This window comes from Ornithorhynchus anatinus, chromosome 2 (genome assembly GCF_004115215.2).
Source record: "Ornithorhynchus anatinus isolate Pmale09 chromosome 2, mOrnAna1.pri.v4, whole genome shotgun sequence".
In the NCBI taxonomy this organism is placed as follows: domain Eukaryota; kingdom Metazoa; phylum Chordata; class Mammalia; order Monotremata; family Ornithorhynchidae; genus Ornithorhynchus; species Ornithorhynchus anatinus.
In genome coordinates this window covers 45,737,704-45,750,514 of record NC_041729.1, presented here as the reverse complement: position 1 = coordinate 45,750,514, position 12,811 = coordinate 45,737,704, and the positions used below count along the sequence as shown (strand labels likewise).

Sequence of the window (12,811 nt, the reverse complement as noted above, 5' to 3'; positions counted from 1 at the left end):
TCATCTCCCTACACTAGGAGTTTAGAAAATTACAAGGAATAATTATAACATACCTGACCTCGAGGAATTCAAAATCTTAAAATTATTTTAAAATTCAGATTCAAAATGTAGTGGTTCCTAATGAAAAATCTTATGAACAGTTATGCAGTTTGGAAAATGTAGTGCGACTCTATTTGAAAATAGCTCTTTCTACATCTGCTCCAATCATTCAATCGTATTTATTGAACATCTACTGTGTACAGAACACTGTACTAAGGACTTGGGAGAGTACAGTAGAACAGAGTTGGTAGATACGTTCCCTGCTCACAGAGAGCTTACAGTCCAGAGTGGGATACAGATGTAAATATAAATAAATTATGGATATGTACATAAATGGTGTGGGGCTTCTGGAGGGTTGAATAAAGGGTGCAGATCCAAGGGCAAAGGGGATGCAGAAGAGAGTGGGAGAAGAGGAAATGAGGGTTTAGTAGGGGAAAGCTTCTTGGGGAGATGTGCTTTTTAATAAGACTTTGAAAGTGGTGAGAGTGGTCATCTGTTGGATATGAAGGAGGGCATTCCAAGCCAGAGGCAAGAGGTCATTGATTAGATCAAAGTACAGTGAGTCGGGTGGCATTAGTGTGGTAAGGGCCTTCATACTAAACTAGAAGTTGGAACAAAGGGAAGACCATACTGAATGCTTCACCCCACTCTCTGCACCAATAGAAGGCATGGTTTACCCCACTTGGTGATGGGTTATAATACGGGGTAATGAAAGAACTCATTCATGTGCAAAATACTGAAGTACCTGGTGTCAATAACGTGAAATAGATTCACCTTTGGAGAAATGTGGTTCCTTTGTGCTGGTGTAAGTTTCTTTCTCTTTATGGGGACACATTAGAAGCCCCAAATATGCCCATTTTTATATGTGTTTTGCTGCACTATATATAAACAAAGAAAGAGATGAGTTGTCAGAGATGTGATGACATTATCAAACTATTGGGGGTTTTTCTAGTCATTTCTTCTTTAGCTTTCACTTTAGGGTGGGATTTGGCTCTATTTCCTACTCATTCAATTTTCCACAAAGGGCAAGTGATTTTCGTAGAGCTCTTTAGCCCCTCAGAAAAAAAAAAGCATAGCCAAGAAAGAGGCAAGATCAAATTTCCTTACATTGTTTTCCCCACATTTTATGGCAATAGTCATTTAAGACTCTTCCCATGTGGAGAGGGCAATATGTATTCCGTGATGTATTTAGTCTCAAGTCTTTTATCCAAAAGAACATCCAATGAGGGTAAATCTAAAAGCAGTTTTATGGGGACACCTGTTTCTGGACAGACAAACACAACCTCACTTCCCTGAGACCTCCAAGTAACCTCTTTATTGGTCTCAGTGTACCCTGAAGTCTTCTCGCTGGAGGGAATGAGAAGAGATGGGAGATTGGGTTTTGACTGTGAGAGAGAGCTCAGGAGTTTTTCAAAAAAAAACCTAAAAGAAAAGATTGCGTGTGTGTGTGCGTGGGGGGGAAGTGCCACTAATAGTAACTGCTCTCCCACATAACACAGGACTGATTCTACAACTTGTGTAGCTGTTGCAATTTGAGGCAGGAAGCATGAAGAACAATATGATCTGGCTAGATACGAGTTAGATTACTACTACATGAAAGCTTTTTCTAGAAAGAGAATTGTGTAAGAGAAAGGATGGGTTCAGTCAAATAAATGAATAAATAAAAAGCAGATGAACCATTGTGATTAAAGAGAGAATGTAAAACTCTAATGATAGTCAGGATTAAGAAAAATATTTCTACCAAAGCCTTAAATACATGCAGTTTGGAAAATGAGGGGGAGGGGGTGTGGAATTTCAGTGAATGAAAAGCTGAAAAGGAAAATGATCAATAGAATCAATCCTCTCCAAAAGGGAAGATACGAGACTAAAACTGTAGGAAGAGACCCAAGAATTAAGATAAAGTGGAGAGAGGAATGAAAACAGTAAAGAGGCGTGATGAAAAGGAGGACTTTAACTGCCTCAAGTTATTATTTAATCAGTGAAATCACATATACTGTGGAGAGAGTGAAGTACAGTTGCGCTGACTATTGAATTCCAGTAACAACTGTCTGCCTCTGAAAATACTCAATCCTTTGCCACAAAGCGGTAGCTTTTGAATTACTGTATTTGCTTGAAACTTTCCTCCCCATTACCTATGAATTCAGATCTAATATGGTGCATTCTCCATTTACATTTCTCTGTCACTGCTCACTCGAGTTACCCTGGGCACAGTGTCACAGGTGTTCCCTAAGTCCCTTTCTCAGTCTGGATAAAGAAGAGAGAAGTCAACCTTTCTCTTGGGGGCTGAAAGCCTCATCCAGAGGACCTTCTGGCAGCTGGAGTCCAATTTCTTGATATTTCTGTAATTGGAATCTGCTAATAAGCAGAGAATGCCGATGGATAATGGGCTCCTGCTGCTAACCAAAAGCGTGGACAAAGCTTAGAGGTGCCTCAGCCAAGCAGAAACCATCTATTCATAAAAGATTTTTTTTTTAAAGCACATATTGTAGTAATTGTGTGAATAGCAGCTGATGGCCCCAGCTCTGTGGTTTTCCCTTAAAGGTCTTGATTAGAACATTTCCTTTCCTTTTGTGGACTCAAGACATCTTTTCAATGTAACTTTAAAGTGGAATTTAGATGATTTTCATTATACTTAAAAAAATGTTAGACCTCTATCATGTCAGTGAGTCCTTGGAGATCTTTCCTACATTTTGTATGAGATGTTGTCTCTGAGACCCTCAAGTAATTGCACAAAAGGGATAAGATGTCACCAATTCTGGTGATCTTTTTTTTTTTTTTTTTGCAGTATCACAAGGTAATGATGGCCATGTCTGCACAGGCCAAGTGCAGTTTTTGAAAGGATTTTTTTTTTAGTCAAAAATTACCTTTTTTGCATGGATCTACATTGGGAAAGCCTAATATAAAGTTTCAACTAATGTTTACTGGGATTGCAGGATGTAGACAGGATTGATGTTTTTTTCCTCGGATCAGTCATCTTGTCTTCAGCCTGCCCAAGTATTAGTCAGTCAGTCAATTGTACTCATTGAGCACTTACTGTGTACTAAGTGCTTGGGAGAGTACAATATAGCAGACACCTTCTCTGCCCACAAGTTTACAGTGTAGAGGGAGAGACAGACATTAGTAGAGATAAATTACAGATATGTACATAAGTGCTGCAGGCCTGGTAGAAGGGTGAATAAAGGGAGCTAGTCAGGGTGACTCAGAAGGGAGTGGAAGACGAGGAAAGGAGGGATTAGTCAGGGAAGGCCTCTTGGGGGAGGTGTACCTTCAATAAGCAGCATTAGCTTAGTGAAGCTCAAGAAACAGTGTGGCTTAGTGAGAAGAAGCATGGCTTAGTGGCAAGAGCATGGGCTTGGGAGTCAGAGGATGAGGGTTCTAATGCCGCCTCTGTCACTCGTCTGCTGTGTGACCTTGGGCAAGCCACTTAACTTCTCTGTGCCTCAGTTACCTCATCTGTAAAATGGGGTTTAAGACTGTGAGCCCCATGTGGGACAACCTGATTATCTTGTATCTACCCCAGTGCTGAGAACAGTGCTTGGCACATAGTAAGCACTTAACAAATATTATTATTACTATTAATAAGGCTTTGAAGGATGGAGAGTAATTGTCTGTGGGGATATTAGCATGTCCCTACCCCATTCCCCTCTCACCCTTCACCACAGGGATCAGGCAGGCTAGCAGCAGAATGAGAAGAGGAGCAAAGAACAACTAATACTCTTTGGTAGGAGTTTTCTAATAAGTGCAAGGCGTGCACAAGATGGCAACCTCATGACAAAAAGGCTCAGTTTACATTGATTTAATCTAGGACTTATCTTCTACTGGGTTGAATTGTCAAAAAATTATCATATCCAATCCTCTAACCCTTAGCTATTATATGGGCTATTTAGTTGAATTTGGTTTGACAAAATTTTTTCAACTCACTTGGGCTGTGTTTTTTACTGCGTTATGTACTCTGCTTTTTAAAATTTACCACATAAAGTCATTTTAGAGTCTTTATGGGCCAGTTCATAGTTAAGAGATGTTAAAGTAAAAATGAAAAGGGTCAAATATCTAGGTAGGCACGTTTGGTATTTGTAGTGTTTACATGATTTTATGGATAGGTAGCTTTTTTTTTAACTTTTTGAAAAACTCAACTCTCTTAACTATAAACTTCAGGCTGATGCACCTCTATACTGTGAATTTAAGTCAGGGGAGATGGTAAATTCTGAATTTTCCATGGCTTCTCATATTGGGCATTAAAGTGCCCCTTCCTTCCCCTCTGCTGAGGGAACACTGGAAAGGAAGAAGGGAGAGGGGTTTGGAAGCAGTTGAGGCAGGGTGGACGTACCCAAAAAATCAAGGATAGCAGGTGTCCTATGCTGTCAGGCCCCTTCTTCCTCCTTTATATATCATTGCGCAACAGGGCAGTGGCACAGAAAATAAAGGCAAAGAGTAAGAGGTGCATATGCTGTGGAGTAAAGGAGAGGCCACATGTTGCTGTATGCTTTAGAACTCTTCTCCTTCTAGAGGAAGGGGCTGATTTTGCCTCTGCCCTAATGAGTAAAGCAAAAAAAAATAGTGCCAGGGGAATGTGTGAGAGGGGCTGAGCCATAGACATGCGAAATCCCAGTCCTGATTTACTGGTGAAAATGCCAGTACAGAGAAGCATTGGGCTTAGTGGAAAGAGCATGGGCCTAGGAGTCAGAGGACCTGGGTTCTAATCCTGACTCCACCACCTGTCTGCTGTGCGGCTCTGGGCAAGCCACTCAATTTTTCTGTGCCTCCCCATTTCCTCATTATCCCTCAAAATGGGGATAGAATACCTGCCTTCCCTACCCCTTAGACTGTGAGCCCCATGTGGGGCAGGGACTGCGTCCAACCTGATTATCTTATATCTACCCCAGTACTCAGTACAGTGCTTGGCAAATAAGTGCTAACAAGTACTCTAGACTATAAGCTTGTTGTGGGCAGTGAACGTGTCTACCACCTCTTAAGTGCTTAGTACAGTGTTCTGTGCAATACTGTGAATAATAGGTATTCAGGAAATACCATTGATTGATTATTAAAAGGCTGCCTAAAAAAGAAGTAAGTCTGGAAAGTTCACGCACCTGGTAATCAGTCCTTTAAATAATCAAGAGCTTGCTGGTACATGTTTGAAAATATAAGTATGTTATTCTTTTGATGGAATAGGAAGACTTTCCAGAAATATGTTTTGGTAACAACAGGAGCTTTGAGGCCAGGACTTTTAGGCCATGTTTCTTAATGGAAATTGAAAGCTGAGAGGCAAACCAGAACCATCTTTGAATGCTGAAACTAATTTTTTTCTATCATGACTCTTCAAAACCCTTTCTAATTGGGGATAAAATAGTACCTCAGTGTTTAATTAATCTAAGCTCATTAGGCAATAAGTTCTCCAGATGATGATAATTACGAATTCAAAGCACTTATAAAATTAATGGTGTTCTATCAAGGCAAAGTATTATCTGATACATTTATGTGAACTCCTAAATGAATTTGAATGAAGTTAACTATTTTTACTTCTTAATAAACCACCTAGAGTTAATAGAAACAAACTGCTTCTGAAGAAAATTTTAATTATATTTCCAACCTTTTCTCCCCTAGTTTGTTTTCAGGACTTCATGAGGCCATGTTCTACCTGATCTGTCTCGTTCCACTGGGCATCGCAGTGATTCAGATTTTGGCTTGGACTCCCTTCTCAATAAGGAATAGTCACAAGGCAAACTGGATAGTCACCCTATAACATAAGGAATGATGTCTTGGGACTAAATTTTGATATGGGATAGTTTTTTTGGTGATGTCATTCTTTTATATGGAGAAAACTTCCACAATGTAATGTTGGTATTTGTTAAGCGCTTACTATGTGCCTAGCACTGTTCTACACAAGTCAGAGCTGTTAAAATCCAGTTCCCCAGACTCTCTTAATTTGACTGATCAGGAGGGTAAATGCAGTTAATCGTTAAATTGGAAAGGTCCCCTTTGGTGGCTTTAGAATTTCACCTAAAGTTGTCAGTGTCTTACCGCCTCAGTGCAGCCCATAGGGCTAGCTAGTTCTCTTTTCCGATTAGATAATTGGACGATTTCCATGGTGGTGGGTGGGGAGAGAGAGGGAGTCGTTTGTAGAAACACACCTGGCTGTCACTATAAACCCAATTATCCTTATAGGCTAAGAATCTCTCTCTAATCATCTCTGGGTGGCTTCTTCTGTGCACTATACCCAAGGAGATGCTGTGTTCTTGGTTCCCAGAGCCTTGACCCATCCTCCCTAAGACAGAAGTCTGAAATGGCACCTAAAGAGACCAAGTCTGCCTAAAGTGCAATGATGATCAGCCTTTTGGAGATTTTCATATCTCCATCTGACAGGCCTATTATATAACCCTTAGCTGGATGGCGGCAGAGAATCCCTCAGCAGTGAATATAATGGCGGCGGCGGCGGCAGCAACAGCTAGAGCTGCCACTTCTTTTCCCTTTATCCTCTTCAGAGGCAGCAACACCATGACTGAACTGGCTTTTCTGAGGCAAAGATGGGAATTTCCAGTGAAGCTGGAAAACCTTTAGCCAGTAGTACCAGACACTCCCATCCCTGGCCTGGAAGGGCGGTTCTTGTGAAGTAGACAGGCAGGGGCAGTAACTGCTGTCAGGCTCCCATTGCCACCTCCTGGCCTGATCAGCAAGGCTCTCTGGGCTGTGCTCTGGGATGGTGCATTAGGAGCCACTTGTCATCCAGGCCCTTCTGGATGCCTTCTCCTTGCTGCCACTCCCTGGGTCCTGTCTAGGGACTCAGGTAGCAGCAGTAGTAATCTCTTCTTTGGTCTATATTTATTTGTGTCTGTGTGTAACTCTGGCCCTGTCACCCATGATCCACTCTTTATTTTTCCTATTCCTTACTGTCCTCCCTCGCTCCTCTCAATGTTCCTTCCTGTGTCATTTTGCCCTCTCCTTTCTCTGTTACCCTTTTCCATTTCCCCTTCTGCCTTGGACCCTCTCTTCCTTCCTCACTGCCATTCTTCCTCCTCCCAGTCTCCTTCTCCCATCTCCTTTACCCACACCCCCGTCCTTGTCTCTCCACACCTCTAGTTCACCATATTTCTGTCTTTTGTGCTTTTTCAGCAAGTTGGCTGCCCACAGCGAGCTTACATCAAGTTTTGATATTTACATTCAAGTCTACTAAGACCCTGTCTGTTCTGAACAGCACCTTACACACTGATACTTTCCAAGATCCTTTCATATTCTTCATCTTCCCCTCACTACCATTGTGTTATGAAATGCAGCTGCCTCTGAATCCAAGGGCCTGTTGAGGGTCTTTGGTGCCCTTGATATAGTTATCTATCCTTCACCCTACCCTACTACAGTAGAGCACTTTTCATTTTCTGCTCTTCACTTTCCCTGTCTTCTCCCATCCTGTTCAAAGGCCCAGGTACCCAGAGATAAGTTCTAGAATCACACAGCATCCTGTGGCTCTTGCAGCTATGTCCCCAGAGGGATTGGAGAAGCGTTTCTATTTTAAGATGTGGCTCCTCAGGGCTCTGCTGTTTCCCTAGCTTTTTAAAGGGTTTCATAAGGAGCTCTAGGTTCTCCCAGGGATACTCCATTTTAAACCATTTGAAAAAGCCCTGGACTCAGGTTGCATTATCAGAAAATCCCTGCAGTTCTGAATCTTAAGCTCACCTAATCCAAGTCACAACAGGTCAGTAGTCTGGAGGCTGACTTCTCTTCAAAATTATCCAGGGTCAGGAAGGGCTGACAACAGAACTGGGAACCTAGTTTAAGGGTTTACCTCCCGTCCTCGATATAGCCCCACGTTATGGGTGAGAGTAACTGTGGCAACAGGGAGGGGAACAGGAAGTGGGCTGTCAGGAAGAGGAACACCTCCTTGTTGCCTCTAGGAAGAACAGGGTTGGGCCACACACTTCATAGAATTGTCCCCTATTCTCCCATGCTGCACCATCCCAATTGGGTGCCTTATAGGTTCTGGGTCAAGGTTAGCTGCAATGGTTGTAAAGCCTACATGGAAGAAGGCATGTGTGTGTGTCTCTGTCTGCTGTCTAAGTGGATGAAGGTGTGAGTATTTGGTTTATTCACCAATTCAATTATCCCAGCTAATGCCTCCCTCCATTAGCACAGGTAATTGAACATGGACTGCAAATACATACCTCCTTTAGCCTCTGCCCCATTCACCGTTTTCAATGCTTATGCATAGGTGGGTTGTTCTTTGGTTCATAGATCTTCATTTCTGCATTACAGCCCACTAGGAAAATGGTATTCCACCATGATCTGAGAGTTTCCTGGCAGGTGGATAGACTTGTTGTGGCTGGCCATGTTTGGGATCGGGGACAATGGAAGTGGCTCGCCATACTTCTCTTTACCACATCCAGAGCCTGACTGTGTCTCAAGGAGCGGGGTATGATCAGAGTTAAGGACTCAGCCGAGATCACGCAGAGAGAAGATGAGGGGATGGGGCACCCGGCATAGTCTCTGTCCCCCAAAACAACAGCACTCTTTGCCAGACATGAATATTCAGACTTGCCCCCTGATAGCGATAGGGTAGCAACGGGAGCAAGAATTGAGGGGGTTGGGAGAGAGGAATCCCAGCAAGCTAATCAACTGCTGCCAAAGTGAGTTGTGTGCTTGTCATCTTCTCTAGGTGTAGTCGAATCAGAGATTATGCATTGGTAACTAAATACAAAATAAAGTTGAGCTACCTCACTGGCCTAAAGAGTTTAGTGTAAGATTGTGAATGTTGGTGATGCAGTCATTCCACTGAATTGGAAGCCCTGTGCTCCATTCTTGCTCTGTGACTGTGGAACAGGTTATGGGCTGCCACCTTTTAAAGGCCTTCCACTGGCTACAAGTGACTTTGTGCTCAATAAAACTGTTCCTTTTGAATCATGTTGACCTAGCCTTGGGCAAGCTTTCAAAATGTCATTGTGAAACTAAGCTATGCTCAAGTCAGTGGAGGGTTTATTTGATGAGCTGAACCTTTCCTTTAGGGACTGTCTTAGAATTGATGCCTTAAAATATTTCCCTAAATTATATAAATCACAACTTGTATCTACTGTGAAATAATGAACAAGTCTTTCACCCAAGATAGTCTAAGAGGGCCAAATTCACATCCCAGAGACCATATAACGTAGTTTGGTGGATAAAGCACTTCAGACGTCATGAACTTGATTTCCAGCTCTGTTCCTGACTTCCACTTGGGGTAAGTCACAATTTCTGTTTGGCTTACTTGTACTCACCTGTGAAATGAAGAGAATATACACCTGTCCAACTCACTGGAGTATTAGGATTAGTATCACAATGTTTGTAATGTGCTGGGAGAGCAATGCTTGGCAAATAATAGGATAATATTACAGTGCTGTGATTAAAGAACAAAAGTCCGAATTTCCTTTTTACTTTTGGCCTGCTGAGTTGCATCATTCTCATTTTCCCTTCCTCCAATCCCTCTGTCTAATCTGCAAAGTTAGCCAACAATTCTTAATAATTTTGTTTGGAGAAAAATTGTAATAAGGTGTGGGGGATGGGGGAGAGACAGGAACAGGGAAGACGAGTGTAGTTTCCTCTAAATAAGCCCGGCCAGAAGCTTCTATAAATGGGAATCACAAGCAGAGCTTTGCCAAACTGGAATTCACTGGTTTGTAAAGATGATATTCCCTGGGATCTGGAGTGGGGGTCCTATAGTGCGTAGTTTTCAGGTAAGCCTGCTGGGGACAGGAGTCTTCAGTTCTGCTCCTAAGGAGGCCTCAGAATTAGACCTCACAGTAATGGAGGTCATTGCATTCTTCCTTAAGGGCTTTGGATGGCGGTTTTCCCCAAAGTGGTCCTTTCTCCAGTTTTCTCTGAGTAGGACTAAGCTACGCAGAAGGCACACCTACTTGAATAACACAAGCACTTTAATTCAAACTCAAGGAATAGGTGATACTGTGAAATGTCAATCAACATTGAGTTACATTTAACCTTGATTATTACTATTTTAAAGTGGTCTTAAGAGTGCCTTATATCAATCAGTGTGTTTATTGAGCACATACTATGTGCAGCGCACTGTACTAAGTGCCTGGGAGAACACAATACAGCAGAGTTGGTAGACATGTTCCCTGCCCGCAATGAGCTTACATCAAGTTTTGATGTTGTCTTAATTTATATTAGTGCCTTTTGAACAGGGATCATGTCTAACTCTTCTAGCAGCATCTTGCACACTGATGCTTAATGTCAAATCATTAGAGATCTACATATGCATCTGTAGTTGTACATAAATAATTTATCAGAATGTTCTTAGAAAATATTGTAATGGAGAATCCCTGGGGAATTCTTAAATTGTTGCTGTTTATAAAAAGTCACATAGTAGCATGCGACCTTGGACTCTGCTTTATCTCTTGGCAGTTCTTTGTTTAAAAAGCGATTTTTACTTTTCCAGATCATGGAAATTAAGTTGGCATTTTTTGGGGGAAGGTCATTCTGAAATAACTGAAGAAATGAAATGTATATAAATGTTGCGGTTCATTATTTGAAAATGTCATGCTCTTCCAGGTTATCCTTTCCGAGCTAGTTAGTAATAAAAACAACCTATTTTAAGTATCCTTTCCATATGGTCCCTCTCTGGTGTGTTTTTCCATTTTCCTCAGGTCTGTTAATCCATTTTACTAAAGGAGATATTGCCTTTGCCAGTGAACACCTCTCTTCAGCTTATCCTGGACACCTGATAGTCATTAGCTAATTAACTTGTAGCAGTTTGTATGATGAGCCACTCACTTCTGGCGTAAAACCTGATCGCATATGTGCTATCCTTATAGAGCTGCCACTGGAGTCCATGGGAGGTCTCTACACGAGAGTAGAGGGGCTCTGGATCGCAAAGCAGGGTCGATGCATGGGTGGTTCAACCAGTTAATTGGAACCGGGTCTCTCACGAGAGGTCACACACACCTCCAAATGCTTTGTACCCCAGCAGGGAAGAGTGGCAGTGATTGTACTGGAATGGAGATTCATTCATTCACTCACTCATTCAGTTGTATTTATTGAGCTCTTACTATGTACAGAACCCTGTACTAACTGCTTGGGAGAGTACAGTATCACAATAGACATATTCCCTGCCCACAACGAGCTTACAGTCTGGAGGGAGAGACACCAGAGTCATAGGGCTTTCTCTTCTCAGGTTGTCTCCTGAAACTGGAGCTGTGTTTTGCTGGAACTCCATATTCCAGAAATGCCTAGTATTCATTCATTCAATAGTATTTATTGAGTGCTTACTATGTGCAGAGCACTGTTCTAAGCGCTTGGAATGTACAAATCGGTAACAGAGACAATCCCTGCCTTTTGACGGGCTTACGGTCTAATTGGGGGAGACGGACAGACAAGAACAATAGCGATAAATAGAATCAAGGGGATGAACATCTCATTAAAACAATAGCAAATAAATAGAATCAAGGTGATGTACATCTCATTAACAAAATAAATAGAGTAATGAAAATATATACAGTTGAGAGGACAAGTACAGTGCTTAGGGGATGGGAAGGGAGAGGGGAAGGAGCAGAGGGAAAGGGGGGGAAAGAGGGTTTAGCTGCAGAGAGGTGAAGGGGGGGTAGAGGGAGCAGAGGGAAAAGGGGAGCACAGTCTGGGAAGTCTTCTTGGAGGAGGTGAGCTTTAAGTAGGGTTTTGAAGAGGGGAAGAGAATTAGTTTGGCGGAGGTGAGGAGGGAGGGCGTTCCAGGACCGCGGGAGGATGTGGCCCAGGGGTCGATGGCGGAATAGGTGAGAACGGGGGACGGTGAGGAGGTGGGCGGCGGAGGAGCGGAGCATGCGGGGTGGGCAGTGGAAAGAGAGAAGGGAGGAGAGGTAGGAGGGGGCGAGGTGATGGAGAGCCTCGAAGCCTAGAGTGAGAAGTTTTTGTTTTGTGTGGAGGTTGATAGGCAACCACTGGAGGTTTTTAAGAAGGGGAGTGACATGCCCAGAGCGTTTCTGCAGGAAGATGAGCCGGGCAGTGGAGTGAAGAATAGACTGGAGCAGGAAGAGAGAGGAGGAAGGGAGATCAGAGAGCAGGCTGACACAGTAATCTAGCCGGGATATTACGAGAGCCTGTAACAGTAAGATAGCCGTTTGGGTGGATAGGAAAGGGTGGATCTTGGCGATATAAAGGTGAGACCGGCAGGATTTGGTGATGGATCGGATGTGTGGGGTGAACGAGAGAGCCGAGTCAAAGATTACACTGAGGTTGTGGGCCTGAGAGATGGGAAGGAGGATGTACCATCCACAGTGATAGGGAAGTCAGGGAGAGGACAGGGCTTGGGAGGGAAGATGAGGAGCTCAGTTTTGGCCATGTTGAGTTTTAGGTGGTGGGCAGACATCCAGGGAGACGTCTTGGAGGCAGGAGAAGATACAAGCCTGAAGGGAGGTGGAGAGGATGGGGCAGAGATGTAGATCTGTGTGTCATCAGCATAGAGATGATAGTTGAAGCCATGAGAGCGAAAGAGTTCACCGAGGGAGTGAGTGTATATGGAGAAGAGAAGAGGGCCATGAACTGACTCTTGGGGAACCCCAACAGTTAGAGGATGGAAGGGGGAGGAGGAGCCTGCGAAGGAGACCGAGAATGACTGGCCAGAGAGATAAGAGGAGAACCAGGAGAGGACGGAGTCCGTGAAGCCAAGGTGAGATAAGGTGTGGAGGAGAAGGGGATGGTGGACAGTGTCAAAGGCAGCTGAGAGGTCAAGGAGGATTAGAATAGAGTAGGAGCCATTGGATTTGGCAGGAAGGAGGTCATGGGTGACCTTAGAGCAGTTTCGGTA

General features: G+C 43.3%; 1 protein-coding gene across 1 annotated transcript in view; it reads left to right on the top strand.

Moving 5' to 3' along the window:
* Positions 1-10,611, top strand: part of LOC100076888 — a 45,490-nt gene extending 34,879 nt beyond the window's left edge. The window contains exons 7-8 of the mRNA XM_007669299.3: positions 5,641-5,868; positions 5,924-10,611. Coding sequence (XP_007667489.2) covers positions 5,641-5,779 — 139 coding nt within the window. The 3' untranslated portion in view covers positions 5,780-5,868; positions 5,924-10,611. The remainder of the gene's footprint in view (positions 1-5,640; positions 5,869-5,923) is intronic.
* Positions 10,612-12,811: the final 2,200 nt, after the last annotated feature.